Source organism: Chlorocebus sabaeus, chromosome 4, assembly GCF_047675955.1.
Source record: "Chlorocebus sabaeus isolate Y175 chromosome 4, mChlSab1.0.hap1, whole genome shotgun sequence".
NCBI classification, from domain to species: domain Eukaryota; kingdom Metazoa; phylum Chordata; class Mammalia; order Primates; family Cercopithecidae; genus Chlorocebus; species Chlorocebus sabaeus.
In genome coordinates, this window is record NC_132907.1 from 23,985,688 (window position 1) to 24,003,334 (window position 17,647).

At 35.0% G+C, this 17,647-nt stretch overlaps 1 protein-coding gene across 3 annotated transcripts in view; it reads right to left on the reverse strand.

Moving 5' to 3' along the window:
• Window positions 1-1,826: 1,826 nt before the first annotated feature.
• TNPO1 (transportin 1) overlaps window positions 1,827-17,647 on the reverse strand; it is a 97,682-nt gene continuing 81,861 nt past the window's right edge. For all 3 annotated transcript variants that reach the window (XM_007974971.3, XM_007974985.3, XM_007974979.3), the window contains exons 21-25: window positions 15,455-15,530; window positions 14,464-14,563; window positions 11,746-11,820; window positions 9,417-9,559; window positions 1,827-7,516 (exon numbers count right to left, since the gene is read on the reverse strand). In XM_007974971.3, the coding sequence (XP_007973162.1) occupies window positions 9,452-9,559; window positions 11,746-11,820; window positions 14,464-14,563; window positions 15,455-15,530 (359 nt within the window). In that variant the 3' untranslated portion in view covers window positions 1,827-7,516; window positions 9,417-9,451. The remainder of the gene's footprint in view (window positions 7,517-9,416; window positions 9,560-11,745; window positions 11,821-14,463; window positions 14,564-15,454; window positions 15,531-17,647) is intronic.

The following is a 17,647-nucleotide window of genomic DNA, read 5'->3' on the forward strand; positions in this document are numbered from 1 at the left end:
GTAACAACTCTTCTCTGTATTGCTCTTGCCAATGGTTTAGAAATTTACAAACTGTGGCCGGGGTGGTGGCTCACACCTGTAATCCCAGCGCTTTGGGAGGCAAAGATGGGCGTTTCACTTGAGGTCAGGAGTTTGAGACCTGCCTGGCCAAGATGGCCAAACTCTGTCACCTAGGAGGTGGAAGTTGCAGGGAGCGGATATTGTGCCACTGAAGACTGGGAGACAGAGCGAGACTCCTCTCAATTAAAAAAAAAATTTACAATTTGTAATGTGTAAATTATTTGTGTCTATCTACATACTGGAGATGTTTCAGGAGGTTCTTAAACTTTTACATCAAATTAACACAAGACTCAAATTAAGAATTTAAAAAATGACAGAGCTTTGGCAATTCCATATTCCACTGTATAGTACACAAAGGAAATTAAAAGTTAGCTGTGTAGATCCTACTGCCACTTTTCCAATCATTCTTAAACCACGTGAAATTGTGGAGTCATACTGATTATGCACTCATTACAAGAATGCCCACCAGTCTAAAAATTAAGCCAGGCTTACTCACTTATCATTATGATGGTTTAATCACCTGAGCTGAGAAGAAAAAGACCATTTGCATAAAATGGATAAGGCTTTAGTGTCACTAAAATATTGACGACTTAGAAACGACTTTTGGTTTCTAATCTTGAACAAGAATTAGGCTGATTTTAATTATCTTTTCCCCACAACCTAAGTCCTAAAATTCTGGAATATTAATCTCTTGAGGATGTGTTTTAGTACACGGTATCTAAGTTCCAATTTTCTTTTCTTGTTAACACAACAGAAGTATCTCAAATATTTTCAGGGCCAGGTAACAAAGAAAAAGAAACCCAAGCCTCATTTCTCTTAAAAGTTTTTGCATTGTACTGATGTAATCTTAGGCTCTTTCCTGTTCTAAATCTCAGATAAAAGACTGTATGACAAGGCCGGGCGTGGTGGCTCACACCTGTAATCCCAACACTTTGAGGCCAAGGAAGGTGGATCACCTGAGGTCAAGAGTTCGAGACCAGCCTGGCCAACATGGTGAAACCCCATCTTTACTAAAAATATAAAAATTAGCCGGGCGCAATGGCACATGCCTGTAATCCCAACTACTTGGGAAGCTGAGGCAGGAGAATCGTTTGAACCAGGGAGGCAGAGGTTGCCATGAGATGAGACTACGCCACTGCACTCCAGCCTGGGGAACAGAGAAGGACTGGATCTCAAAAACAACAACAACAAAAACCATATGACAGTTATGCACACATATTCCCTGAAATATGTTAATATACATTTAATTAGTAACATGCAACTATATTAATGGATTACAACCTGAAGAAAAAATTACTTTTATAAGTGTTAATTCCCAAAATTACAAATCTTAATTGTTTGAAGGATATACAGGAAGGCTTAACAGGATATACACTCATACACACTCATGCAATTTATCCTTACATCAACATTTTATATTCACAATTTCACCTTTAATTCCCTTTTTACACAATACATCTCCCCCGTCCTCAAACAGCTGAACCTAGAATCAACTGTTTAAAACACATCGAGTTAAAATGTGGAAAAATAGGTTTTTACTATACTATGCAAATAAGATAACACTTGTTTTAAGAAATAAATGATGTTCAACAACAAAAGTGTACTAATGTGTAAGCTAAGGAAAAAAACCAAACAAACAAAACAAAACCTCAAACTAAAAACAAGGGGAAAACCCCCCAAAAACATAAGGCTTATCTAGATCCAAAATGGGGTAAGAGGGAAAAAGAAAACTCATTTCCTTTCATTAAAAATCAGAGTGCAACATCTATAGTTAAACAACTTTATTAACATAGTCAAGCAGTGATTAACATTCACATCTATTATGTCACATCATACAAATGTAAATACAAAATTACTACAGTACAATATATATTCTCTGCATGATCCAAAATATTTGGTGGCCCCAAAAAACTCTCTTTAAAATTCAGCAGCTTATCAAAAATTAAAACCGTATTCTATTTAAAATGGAGATCTGTTAGCACAGAGTTAGACTTCAAGAAATATCAATTTAGTACAGTTTGAGAAGTTGCAGGAGGATATGTTTGAAGGACACATTCTAACATAGTGTGGCAGGTACACGAAACATCAGATTTAAAGCTTTTAAGCATAACTCATACAACCTAAGTTGTCAGCAGAAAGATCCAGTTATTTATAACTAAAGCTAATGCTACTAAATTATTGCACCCAATGTTAACATATTAAGTGTAAAACTGTTTTGTAATATGAAGTCATTTACCACGTTTAAACATCTCTTCTCACAAGATGATAATCTATTAAGTAAAACTAATCATACAGTATTGTCTAATTATTGTCTCCATAAAAATCACCCAAGCTCAATTTGCTTATATATCCATAAAGGAAAACAACAACATAGTAGTATGCGGAAAGTACAGTGGAACCCCTTTATGAGGCCGACATTAGAAGGGGACCAACACTGCCTTATAGGCTAACCATATTATAATAGGCGTTCAGAAAGATGTAAGACCTGCGAAATAGCTAATCTTGAATAATACCAAGCCACAGTATAGGGAAATTCTATGGTAGATAAACAAAAATTGCAATAAAAAGAAAAACTGCTTTTCTTATTAGTGATACACTGCTTGGCAAATAGATTTGGCTTGGTTTTAAAATGTACAAGAGGTGAAAAAAAATCACCATTTTAACTTCTTTCAAAGTCATGCATACATTCAGCTATTATGCATCTTTTAAAAAACAAAATACATTCTGGAATACAAACCACAATGAACAATTGTGTAATTTAAATGTGTACCTTTAAAATTAACATGTATAATAACTAGGCATAAAGAATTATCTACGTAAATAATGCTAATGGGTGAAAGATCTACATGAGATTGAAAAAATTAGTCAGAACTCACCTGGAAAGCCTAAAGGTGAATAAAACTAACTTTTATGTAAAATTTAATTTTAGAGAGGCATTAGAAGTATCTCCACATTTAATACAGTATAAAATGCACTACGTTGGTATACAATGCTATATTGCATGGTATTATTACCAGATAATATTGTTAACAACACAGCTCATTATTGATCTAACCTTTCATTTAGATTATCCCAGGCCCATAACTATCTGAAGACCAGTTTTCTTAAAGGTTCCAAGGCCTACACTTCATTAACAATACTAGTACCAACAGTTAGTTTCCCCGCCTTGTATTATTTGCAAAAATAATTCAGTAAGCAAAGCTGTGTATGTTTTAAAGTACTATCAAAGGAAGGACTTAAATTGCAGTTATGCATGATACACTCTTCCCCTGGGAAGAATGCTTTTGCACCGTTATCTGTTAATACATTCAATATGAATAATATAGATTAACCATATGAAGCAAAAAAACACTTTTTCCTCATGGCAAAGGACTTAAATTTAGACTAAAGAGTTTAAGATGTAACTAATTTATTTCTGGCTTTTCTGCTAGGCAGAATAATTTTATATAGGGGAGAAAAATGTCCACTTTCCTATTTGAGAGTCTGAAGAAAATGAGGACCAAATGTAGCTCATTTTCAGTTAAACCTGCACGCAAAAGGCTTGTCAGGAGGGCTTTATACCACCCCAGTCTGCTAGAATATTAGGAAAAAAATCAGACTAAATGGAAAGAGTCTCAATGAAATACACTAAAAAACAAAGAATGTAAGTAGGATGACCCTTTATAAGCATGTCACCAAAGCAAAAACAATACAAGAGTATTCACCTGAGATAAAACTTGTATCTGAATATTTTATAACTGAGTAGACAAAGCATTTCAAGAGGAAAGTCCATTGAAATTAGTTTAAAATATACATCTGATCCTATTTTACAATATATGCAATTTAAGCAATTCAGATGAAAAAGTCTTAACCAAAAAAATCACAGTGTTTATCAATATGTTAATTACAAAATGTATGCTACTTGTTTTGTTTTTAAGATGTAATGGCTTGGTTAAGTGTTTTAAAATCTATTCTTCTGAAATCTAACTTGCGTAACAAAATCAAGTAGCAATAATGTAAAGCATCAGAACTGGCTCTTAAAAGATTATTTACATGTTGATTATTTGGGAAATAACCAACCAAAAAATATAAAAAAGTGATTTTTTTTTAAAACACAGTATGAAGTCATTGAAGAGATCAGACAATACAAAAAGCAAAATTCTTTCCTGAATAAATGAATACCTGTGTCACTAAGTTCACTCACTAATGGACTGTAACATGGAACTGCCAAACATGCATTTAAGTTATATTAATTACACTTTCTGTTTCCAACTTAGGTTGATCAGCAGCTTTGTTCTGTTAGAATCCTTCAAAGAGAGAAGCTCAAACAGGAAAAAGAAGGCATATATAAAACAGTAAACACTGACCTCCTGAGGTTCCTACAACATAAAAATATTCAAGTAGAAAATCTACATCACTTAGCAGCGGCTATTTCTGTAGTTGAGCACACTAACAGCGTTTTAGTGTGTAAGGAGCAGATGAAGTAAGCCGTGCTTTAAGCATGCCAAGAGGCAGAAACACTGGAATGTAACAAAGACAAACTCACAATTTCATAGACATTCAGTCAACATTCAAAACTATTAAGACTACACAAGAATTAAGTTGCTTTATATATATCCCATGATGTATTAGGTTTTATCAGAATAAATGCTAAATCAGAGCTTACCTCAAAAGATAACTTAAATGGCTTCTGCAAATTCCTGTTCTACACTATGTATCTGAAATATAAATTAGGAAGAAACAATAACCTCAAGGGGAAAAATACACAAAAAATCCCAATACAAATTCAGGTTGCCAGTCATATTTAACTAATTTTATTATTTTCAAATTAAATTTCATTTAAATTAAAAAAATGTCAAGTGACTACAAAGCTGGGTGCATTTTTAATAGTGTTATTCATCTGCCTAATTGGAAACTAACTTTTAACCAGACAGGTGACAATATTGCCTTTACTCAGTACAGAATTGTCAACCACAGGTTAAAAAAACTTTACTGAAGATTGTTTTTATGTGTTTTAAATTGAATTTGGTCATTTCAATTTAAAATATTATCTATTCCAGAATATTAAACTAGCTCTCATATTATTCTAAGTATTTGAAACACTACAGAATATCACTATAATCTAAGAATAAAACAGCTACTCTACTCAGTTACTAAAGACTAACAGGGAGGAAAATTTTGAGCCCCCAGTGAAGCAATGGTACTAGAAAGCAAAATGCTGTATACCCTCTGAATCCAACTTATAATTTAAAAAATACTAGGCACTATAAAATAATTTAATTTCAGGCTCTACAGACTGAAATTTGCAAAGCCAAAGTAGAGGAAACGTGAAAGAACGTGTTAAAACAAAAAAAACAAAACAAAACAAAACAAAAAAATACACACACACACATAATAACAAAAACCTTTCTGCATGCTACCATGCATTTGAAATTTTTGAAACAGTATAAATTCACACGCACACAGCTCAAACTTCAGTGCAATGGCTGTATCATTCAACACTTTTAGAGAATAGAACCATGCAAAGAGGAGCAACTGCTTATAAAAATGGTTACTCAGTATTTATTCTGCAATGCGAAGGTGACAAACTAAAATATAAAAAGGCTGTTATGGCTTAACATTTTTGTTGCAGATTAAATATGCAGCATTGAAAAATGGAAAGGCGTGGCTTCATCTCTGACCAGCAGAGTTAAAAAGAAAAATCTCTCCATTTTCCTTCATCATGGGATACACTGTTCAGGCAATCCAAATTAATAAAGACTTGCACTTTCATATGAACACAAGATCAAGTGTACCAGTTAGGTTTTCACATTCACAGTATATAAGAAAATACACATGGAAGGAAAAGTAAAGGGTTAACTTAACAAGGATTTATTCACAGGAATACATGTAAGTAGAGAAAAATAACAGAAAAGCTAAACAAATGAAATGAAGAGGATCCAAACCAACTTTCACTCTGTAGCTTTTAACTTGCACCCTGTGTGCATATATCTAGGGCACAGAGGGCCACCAACATGCGCCAAAATACAGTGTAGGAACCCTGCATTACATCCATTAACTTAAACATATCTTTAAGATCATGCTTTGAACAAAAAAGGGAAGCTTAGAAGGCAGTATGTTGAGTGGGAATAAACATTGAAATATAGCAATCATTTTCAACTTCTACAATTGTCTTTATGTGCCAACTAACATTTATGCAGCCTTTTACAGATCTTTTACCATGTAATTTAAATTTTAGAAGTTTTGATAAAATCACTAGTAGTATATAACCATGCAGAAAGCACATCACACTGACAGCACAGAGGCAAAGATTTTGCACAGGTATATCAGCTTTCCACATTGTGCAGGTTACACACGATACAATATCAATCTTATCCTAACAGATCCTAAAAAAGATATTTCAAGGCCTACCTGTAACTACAGTACTTTATATATCTATATTCTTAATAAAAAATAAAATCCACAAATCTTAAAAAGGAACTTTAAATGCAGGGCTATATTGAATTGGTAAACTGCAACACAAACTGGCGCAACATAGGTAAATGAATACCAATCTCACTCTATGTGATGCAAGCATGCTACTTTCCCACTAATTTCAATTACTTTCAACCACTATGAGCCAGAATGCATGCCTGAACCTTAAACTGCACTTTAAAAAATAACATCTTGGCCTAGAAATTAACTAATGAAGTATAACCATCAAATTATATCTGCTACATTAATGTTCAATGCAAAATTAAGATGTCATCTTTAGTTTGATATGCCCAACCCCATTTATTCCTCCCTCCCTGCCCATCCCAAAAAAGGTAAAAGGAGTGACTCATTTGGCATTTCACAGGGTGCTTCATTGTTTATGTTTGTTTTGCTTTATTTCCAACTTTTTTGGGGTACCTTAAATTGTAACTTCCAAGAACCTGCTTCTACTATGGGAAGGCAAGCTGATTTTAACTATATTAGTTTTGTTTGTGTAGTTCTTCACCAACATGCAAAACAAGGCCCCATCATGTGGGAAAACTTATATAAAAAAACTTTAAATTAAAAAAAAAAAAAAAAGCTTCTTTACTATTTGTAACTCCCATTCTTAGGTTTCCTTTATTGTGCGCTGTTGAACTGTTCCTCTTTCTTGTCCCTAGGCATCATTTATATGGTTCTTGTTTTGGTACAATTCCCCATAATATTCCACAATGTACTGTTTTGTGAGTAGACTGAATAGATTTTTTTTTTTTTTTTTTTTTTTTTGCTTCTTCACATCCACTGCGGAGTTGTAACTGGAGACATATTTCCACCCACAAAAGCTCCAGATGTTAAAACGTTTCCCAACATCGACTTAATACAGTGACGGCAACACCTCCCTCCCGCCCCTCCCAGTAGGGTTGGGATTGTACTGTATTCCCTACTGGTTTACCCTTCCCCCCTGTAAAGGGTAACATTTTCCCTGGGTGCAGAGGCTCCCTCATAGTCTCCAAGACTGAAGGACCTATAAGAAAAAGAACAAAAACAATTTTATCTTTAACGATCGTTTGTCTTTCAAAGCCAGTGGAGCACAAAATTAATCAAATACGAATACTATCTTTACCCATAAAGAAAATGAGAAGTTTGGACAAATTGCCTAAGATCATGTTAGTCACTTATAACTACACTGCTTCCTTCTCTTATGGTGCTGAATTGTGCTGCATCAGGTGTGAAAGTGAGGCCAAGCTGGGTAGCAGAGTTGTACAGACAGGCGTACAACACTTTGTATAGATGAAATAAGGCTTGTATGATGCTATTAGTCTAATTCTTTATCCCCTTTTGCAAAATGGGACCCAATGGGAACTGGTTATTTATTATATAACAAGTGGCCTTATTTTCTTGAAAATTAAGTAGCACTTTCTTTAGGACAACCCTCAGAATGAAAACACCATCTTCCCCCCACCCCCCCGCAGTATTCTCAATATTAAGCAAACAAAAATTCCACCTATCAAAACACAAAGGAGCATTTTTTATTTGGGGTTGTCTGATATTTTAGCCTAGAAGGCACTAGAAGTGTTCATTACCACAGTAGGGTTACTACATTCAGTAAATATCAAAAAACAAATTCTACATAAAAAAAGAGAGAAAAGCAAATTTAACATTTATTTATTTATTTTGGAGATAGCACCTGGCTCTGTCACCCAGGCTGGAATGCAGTGGGGTGAATATGGCTTACTGAAGCCCCAACCTCCTGCGCTCAAGCAAACCTCCTGCTTCAGCCTCCTGAGTAGCTGGGACCATAGGTGCATACCACCACGTCCAGCTAATTTTAAAAATTTTTTTCATAGAGATGGAGGTCTCATCATGTTGCCCAGGCAGGTCTCAAACTCCTGGGCTCAAGCAACGCTCCCACCTTAGCCTCCCAAAATGCTGGAATTATAGATGGGGGCCATTACACCCTGCCTACACTTGCCTTCTTGATGTTCCTAATTCTCATTCTGATCCTATTTCATTTGGTCATTTCCACTATCTTCCAGTCACTTGGTTTTCCTGGTAAGACCTTTTTTCTATGCTAAACAGTTTTAATGATAAAAAGGATATTAAGAAATAAGGTAAGATTACTGGGAGATTAAACTGTTACCTGACAGTGGTCCTTTTACAAACAGAACTCTACTACCCACTGATGCCAAATTTTGGCCATTTATGAACGTTCATGTGAATTCACAGAGGGCAGTTAATCCATCTGTGTAGAAATACAAGCAACCCACTCCCCTTTTCTCCTGCCTCTGAAGAAAGGGAAGAGGAGTATAAAAAGGCAGGAATAAAAGATACTGATCTATTTTTAGCTCTAATTACAAAATCGAGAACTATTTCATACCTTGTCTTAGAACAGCTGATTCATAATTGGTGATGAGACCACAGAGGTAATAAATCTGAAAGTGATTCACTTAAGTAATTTTATTTTCTATTTATATGAGATGGAGTCTTGCTCTGTCCCCCAGGCTGGAGTGCAGCGGCACGATCTTGGCTCACTGCAACCCCCATCTCCCAGGTTCAAACAATATTCCCACCTCAGCCTCCTGAGTAGCAGAGACTACACGAACGTGCCACCACCACGTGGCTAACTTTTGTATTTTTAGTAGAGGTGGGTTTTCACCATGTTGGCCTGGCTGGTCTCAAACTCCTGACCTCAAATGACCTGCCCGCCTTAGCCTCTCCAAGTGCTGGGATTACAGGCATGAGCCACTACGCCTGGCCCACTTAAGTAATTTTAAATTTAAAGCGCAAGATAGAATGATATGAGGCTATGTTTTATTCAACTTCTATAGAAAACAAATAGCTTTTTATTCTATTTAGTAGTTTGAAATGATAGCCCTAACAAAATTTTCTTCATCCTGAAAATTTCCAAACTTCTTATAACTTACCCCTAATTTTGGGACTGCAGCTTAAGTGTATTAGATTAAACACCATAAAAAGCTGCAAGACGCTCTTTTAAGGGAAGAGGAAACTGGTCAGAGAAACGCCTCCAATTTTCATCGCCAACTTGATTTTTAAATCCATGAAGGATCTGTAAGAGTGAAAAACCATTAATTTATCACTAACAAAAGAGAAAAACAGATCTGCATAGTTTCTGAAATCCAACACAACTGATTTTATTATTTATAAATTTTATCCATTTTAAAGTAGCAATTCTCAAACTTTGTAGGATTCTACACCATTCCCTGCTAGTATGTTTTGGCTGTGTGTGCCCACCCAAATCTCATATTGAATTGTACTCCCATAATTCCCACATGTTGTAGGAGGGACTTGGTGGGAGATAATTGAATCATGGGGTCAGTTTTTCCTATACTCTTCTGGTGGTAGTGAATAAATCTCATGAAATCTGATGGTTTGATAAGGGGAAACCCATTTCACTTGATTGTCATTATTTTTCTTGCCTGCTGCAATGTAAGACGTGCCTTTCACTTTCCACCATGACAGTGAGGCCTCCCCAACCACATGGAACTGTGAGTTGAATTAAATCTTTTTCTTTTGTAAATTACCCAATCCTGGGCACATCTTTTTTTTTTTTTTTTCTTTTTTTGTGGGGGACAGAGTTTACTCTTGTTGCACATGCTGGAGCGCAACGGCACGATATCAGTTCACTGCAATCTCCACCTCCTGGGTTCAAGCGATTCTCCTGCCTCAGCCTCCTGAGTAGCCGGGATTACCGGCGTCCGCCACCATGCCCAGCTAATTTTTCATATTTTTAGTAGAGATGGGGTTCCACCATATTGGCCAGGCTGGTCTGGAATTCCTGACCTCAGGTGATCCACCTGCCTCGGACTCTCTCAAAGTGCTGGGATTACAAGTGTGAGCCACCGCGCCCGGCCCTCGGGCATATCTTTATCTGCAGCCTGAATATGGACTAATACACCTGCCTTTCCTAAAAGTACTTCATAGCATATGCTTAAACTCTGCTTTGAGAAGTTTAGAATTTGGCAAGTATTCCAGTAACAGACATACTCTAAGCAATCTGATACCATACTAATGAAAAAACAGAGAAGTAGAGAAGTCATCCAAGTAATACAATTTTTATGTAGTATTTTTTCAAACTGGAAATATACAAGCTTTGAGCTCATGACAAACTACAGTTCACTAACTTTAATCTTGGGTGATTCAAATGTGTAACTGCATTTTATTTTTTACTGTGGTTGAGTACTGATGAGTTAATCAAAAGGGGGTATTGACAAAGCAAATAGGCCGGGCGCGGTGGCTCATGCCTTGTAATCCAGCACTTTGGGAGGCTGAGGCAGGCGGATCACGAGGTCAGGAGTTCGAGACCAGCCTGACCAACATGGTGAAACCCCACCTCTACTAAAAATACAAAAATTAGCTGGGCATGGTGGTGCGTGCTTGCAATCCCAGCTAATCAGGAGGCTGAGGCAAGAGAATCGCTTGAACCCAGGAGGCGGAGGTTGCAGTGAGCTGAGATCATGCCACTGCACTCCAGCCTGGGAGACAGAGCGAGACTCCGCCACCAAAAACATAAACAAAGCAAATAATGACATGGGCTTACTCCTGTGGCGGCCATTTAGATTTACTCTTTTTCAGATTATACTCCAAATCTCCATTTCCACTTGAAAAACATGTACTATTTTCCTTAAATGGAATAATGGGACCACCTAAACTAGTGGTACACTTGGGAAAATACTTTCAAAGTGCATCCTTTACAGATAGGAGTCACTGCTAGGCCAGGCGTGGTGGTTCACGCCTGTAATCCCAGCACTTTTGGAGGCCGAGGTGGGCGGATCACGAGGTCAGGAGATCAAGACCATCCTGGCTAACATGGTGAAACCCTGTCTCTACTACAAACACAAAAATTAGCTGGGCATGGTGGTAGTGGGCGCCTGTAGTCCCAGCTACTCGGGAGGCTGAGGCAGGAGAATGGCACGAACCTGGGAGGTGGAGCCTGAAGTGAGCTGAGATCGCACCACTGCACTCCTGCCTGGGCAACAGAGTGAGACTCCAACACACTCTCACACACACACACACACACACACACACACACACACACACACACACAAAGGAGTCACTGCTGTATTTTAAGAAAAGATCAAACCACCTTTGTTACCAAGAAAAGAGTTATATATATAAACTAACAATACTGACTTGAAGAGCCTAAGTTTTGTAAAAAATGTAAACATAATTTAAAGTTTTCCACTAGGATATTAACAGTCCCAAGATGACGCATTATAAACACTTATTAGTTACCTTACAGAACATGTCTCTGAGATCATCTTTTGGGTTAATCCATGATGCAACGGCATCACAAAAAAATATAAAATCCTGTAACAAGCAAGAAATACATCTTAGGTTGACATTGTACTTGTCAAACTCAGCAAAAGATACATGTAAACCTTGGAGTTTAGAATCTAGCTTAAAAAAGGAAACATTTAAAAATTAACTATGATCATGAGGAATTAGAAGAGATTACCTTAATGGCTGTCCCTATTAGCCCACAGTCAAGGAACCTCAACTCATTCAGTTTATACTGGACTTTAATGTCCTCCATCACACAACAAAATAACCCCCTGTGCAGTAAATGTTCAGCATCAGAAATGAACTGAAAGCACCAAATCGACACCTATAAAAATACTCTTTCACTTACCGGATTAAAGAAAAACATAAAATCAATGATCTTACAGTTCTGACTAGCCAAGAACTTAAAGCTAGCTAAATATATGTTAAATGACCTTGATTTGAAATAGAGAAATTAGTGATTTCAAGGTCCATTTTCAGACAAAACTTAAGTGAAACAACCAAAAATTAGAGAAAAACTAATTATGTAATTACAAATACCCAATCCAAACAAGAACCAAAAACCCAACTTTTGGACAATTACTTAAAAGATAATCAGGCTATTCTGACTACAAGAACAAGATGACAATATGCTTTAAGCATTTCATTAAAACATTCTCTCAATCTTGCCTATCATACTGAAACATTAACAGTTCAACAAACAGCAGTCAACATAATGCTGATTTTCTGACATGTCAACTATAAATTTTACTAATAAATTCAGAGAATATCACTAATTTCAAAAAATTTGGTAATACCACAGTATGTGTATAAGATGCTTATTTAAGCAAATAAGACTTGCTTAACACAATTTATTCAAATTATGTCTTCCAAATACCTAATCTGATGTTAAAAATTTAAATGCATAGATACCTAGAATTTCTGATTAAAAAATTTAAATGTAAATAAACCTATGACATTTTATTTTAACCATATCCAAAATAAGGTATGTAAATAAAAGTTGTAAACTCTTAAGTTGGTAGCAATTTTATGATCATACATGTGCTACTTTTATCATCTTAAAACATTAATTCAAAGAGAAAGAAACAATAAAATCCTGGTCGGAAGATGCTTTTGAAAAAGATGGTACATGTCGTATCAGATATCTCTAACACACATTTGAGATCACACGAAGTTCTTAAGTATTTTAAAAAAAACAGAAAATGTCAAGAGCTTATTGTGTAACTAGAAACCTCTCAAGATGGCACTAGCTTGTTCTAACAGTAAGTTATGAGTATTTTATGAGTGTGAAATCAGTCAGAAGTTATTATCTAACTCTAACTTGTAGGTTTTCAATGTCTATCATCTATATCAATTTGAATTTTATAAAACAGAATTAACGTTTCTAAAACCGAGTTAAGAAAAACCACAATACAAGCTAGGAAACATCAAACTGTCACAATTTAAAAATGTTCAAAACACCCCTCTCGGAGTGGAAAGTTGTAATTTTCTTGAAAATTAAAAAATGTGAGAAAGTTATTGCTATAAAAGCATTTTTTGGAGGCAGTTTTCTAACTCTTGTGTGCATTCCTGGACACCAAAGTTTAGTTCTTCGCTTCCCTCCCTCAACTACTTTTTTTTTTCCCAAAGTCTCGCTCTTGTCTCCCAGACTGGAGTGTAATAGTGTGATCTCGGCTCACTGCAACCCCTGCCTCCCAGGTTCAAGCAATTCTCCTGCCTCAGCCTCTGGAGTAGCTGGGATTACAGGCACCTGCCACCACGCCTGGCTAATTTTTGTATCTGAAGTAGAGACAGGGTTTCACCATGTTTGCCAGGCTGGTCTCGAACTCCTGACCTTGTGATCTGCCCAACTCAGCCTCCCAAAGTGCTGGGATTATAGGTGTGAGCCACCATGCCTGGCCTCAACTACATTTTAAATTGATTTGATATATCTTGGGTCTCTTGTCTACAGGTTTCCTTCCATGCTTTCTTTTCCTTAAACGTGTCTGCTGAAGAATCCAGGTATTTAACCTAGAGTCCCACAGTTAGTCTTTTGTTCACTGAATATACACGGTGTAATTCAACATGTTTTTGTTTTGCGTGTCTAGAAAATTGGCAGTTGGATCCAGATGCGTAACTGGACTCATGTTCAATACTACTGCCAAATAATTAAAATGTCTACATATAACTTGAACTTGGAAAACAAAGATGAATAAATCATAAGCTCTCAAAATTAGAGCAATTTCAATGGCTGATTTGTGTTTCATTTTATTCATTATTTCTAAATCTGATTCAAAGTATTTTATTTAGAACAGAGAGACAGGATTCCTACGATTTGGTCACTCTCTTAAGTGTAGATAGCCACAAACTGATATCCAGGGATGGGAGGCAGGGACAAAATAAATAAATGAGGTCTGAAATTTGGATGAAAGAAGCCACGGCCTGATTCAAGACAAGAATATAACCTTGTTGTCCCAATCTGCTGTTACTATCTCATTTCATGACAAAAAAAAATTTAGGAAAAAAAGGCATTACAATTTCAAGATATTAAGAAATAAACATTTTAAAGGTTTAACTGTATTTTAATATCTTTGAAAACAGTTAACTTTTTATAAATAAAGTATTAAAATATTTCTTCCTTTAAAATTTTATTAATCAGACATTAAAAACAAATCTTTGTGAACATCTTACTTGGATTACGCCACTGGGATTCACACTGATCATGGTACAAATTCCACGGAATGCTGAATCCTTTTCCTCATTGTCTCTTATGTTTCTCAGAGAGGTGCACCTGTTGAATTACAGAATTGAGTTCAGCATTTAAGTAACAAGCAGATTCAATTACAATACTAATGGACAGTATTTAATGGAATAAGCAGCACAGTATAGATAATGATTATATTAAAAGAGTTTTTCGGAAAGCTTTAGTTTCATTTACTCATACTTCCTGTTTGTTGGGCCCATCTTATCTCAATACAGTAGAAACAGTGAAATCCACATTTTCTTAATAAATTGCATCTATAAAGTAGATAACTCATTTGAAGCTCCCATTTTAAACTATTACTGAGCCTGAGCCAAGAAGAGCAAATTACCAAATTAACTTTTAAAATTGTACTCATGACTTGTATTCCATTAAACACTACTAAAATGATTTGAATTGAAAGATTATCAATTGAAAGAAGCAAAACATAGGATATAGTGCCACAATATAAACTATTACTATATAGCTTATGGTATAGATGTTTAATTTTTACATTAACAAGCAAATAATATTTTTATACGTAACAAATTTAAACATGTATTTCTTAATGCAATCCAAGTTTCCAAATTAATTCTAAAAAAGAAACGTAATGCAAAACCTAAATTTATAGAATTTGCATGCATCTTTATTTTTCTGGTGGATATTTAAATGCTTTTTATGTATAATCAAGCTTTTTAACACAGCAAGCATGTGACAATCTTATCCCATGCATCAATTAGTCGTTAGCCACAACATAAAATAAATATACATGACGATGCTATTGAAAAACCTCACAAACCTGATAGGACAAGATTAGTCACATGGTTGGCAATGATAAAGGATTGTGATTTTTGTAACCAACTGAAAATATATCTAAAAGTGAGATAGAGAAAGAAAGAGTGAAGAAAAATGAATTAAAAAAAAAGATTGAATAATACACACCAGGGTCTTATAAACTGCTGTAGCATGGGGGCCACCTCTTGAGGACAAACGTAACCAAGACGACCAATTGTTATTGCTAAGGTAACGCAATCACGGTTATACACCACCAAACGCCAACCAAGACATGAGCAAATGAGGGGGAAGGAGAAAAAATAAAGAAAAAACAACAAATAACTCAGAAACAGAAACCAACAGAATTTGTGTATGATAATAAACATAAGATTTCACCAGTGCTGTTTATTACCACCCCCTAAAATAAGGGGCAGCAACATATATGGCATACTCTTGGAAAAAGAAAAACAAAAGGAAGTAAAAAAATCTAAAGATTGAGAGAACACCAAAAACCATGATGAATTGCTTTTCTCGCTCAATCGAGTGTCAAGTTATCATTCTGTTAATAAGATGAGCAATTAAATGGACAAATTTAGATAACCTTCATTCAAAAGTTAGCCAAAATTTCAGAATTTAATAATAAAATCTAGTTTTTTTCCTGAGGAAATATCAGTAAATGTGATTATATTTCTCAAGTATCTCAAACTAATACAGGTGAAAGTAATTTCCATTCCTTGGAAATTATCTAGGGAATTTAAACCAAATTTTTGGTAGTTTAAAAATTTTTTTATTTGATTAACATTTGCCAAACCAACCAGTGGAAATCTGTTACTTTATATCAAAATCAACTGTCAGATTTTAAGTCTCAGTACTCACTGAATGAATGGATTAGAATATTGCTATGCTACAATGTCAAATCTCATTTTGACAAACCTCTGGTAATTCAGATAACAGTCCACTAACTTTAGGCCATATTTGAAATAAAATTCTAATAAATGAAATTTACAGCCCACTGCAATGACATATGATATGTGGACCATAGGAAAACATAAATATTCTGTTTCTGCTACTAAAGGTACAGCACAAAATAGGTAATACATTATAATAATTACACACTATTATTTTATTTTTTACAATTTTGAAGTGGGCAAACATATATTCACCATAAAAATTGAGGAAGTCTTTAAACTTACAAAGAGCTAAAACAAGTGCAACTCGGAACTGCATTCTGCAATTCAAAGGTACGTACATATAAATACATTCATACACAATGGGAAAAAATACAAACAGAAAAGAAACCATGAAGTGCTTTAATGGTGTTCTCTCAAAAACTTACAGGTTAACCTTTCATAAAAAAAGGGTAGGGGGTAAAGAAAAATGTTTAAGGATTACTTGAAGCAAACTACACAGATAATACTAAAATCCAGCAGATTCATATGAAGCAAGAGAAAGAAAACCTATGTTCAAAAGACACAAACTATGCAACATTCTCATTAAACAGGCAAGTATGAACAATCCAATGAAACATGCGATAAAGCAGATGATGGTCCATTGAAAAAGTTCAGTGTAGGATATACTAATCGGAAAAAAGCAAATTAATGGCAGACTAAGGAATTGGCTTTATGAAATATTGAGATAATGGTAATTAAAAGCTGCTAAAATCTAGGTATTAGCCATTGACAATGATTTTAATAATTTAAAAAACCCACTTTTTTGGGTAAGAAATAAAGAAAACAATACTTTATGCAGCCACTTGTGATAAGTGATAATCTAAGTGTGATAATCCAAGTGTGTTTCTCAATAACATCAATTTAGTCCATCAACTTTAGGGCATTATGACTCATTTATTTATGCAGGATATAATCATACTTAAAATATAATCTTATAAAGCCAATTTGTTTAATAAACTATGTAACAAATTCACCAGCTGATATCCCACAAGAAACTTTCATATACATTACACTCAACATTTATTTGCAGTTAAGCATTCACATTTAAAAATAAAAAGAAGTTTTTTTAGGTTCAACAATAATTTTATAATGGCAAGTGTTTCAAATCTGAATGTCATGTATAGGTACTGCATTCTGAAAAGATAAAAACCTAACAAGATTTCATAACCCATCCTATACATAGATTTTTGCACTTTTCAGCAAGAAAATCTAATTCACTTTGTAAAATAAACAGTACCCATACAGCCAAACAGCCAGATAACTGCTTCATAATTAAAAGATTTCCTTCCATACCAATAAACATTATCAATTTTAATAGCATTAGAATAAAATGAACTTTCTATAATTTAAAAATACCAAATAAAATGCCTTTGAAAATTAACTTTCTTATTTGGAAAACCTTATTTTAATC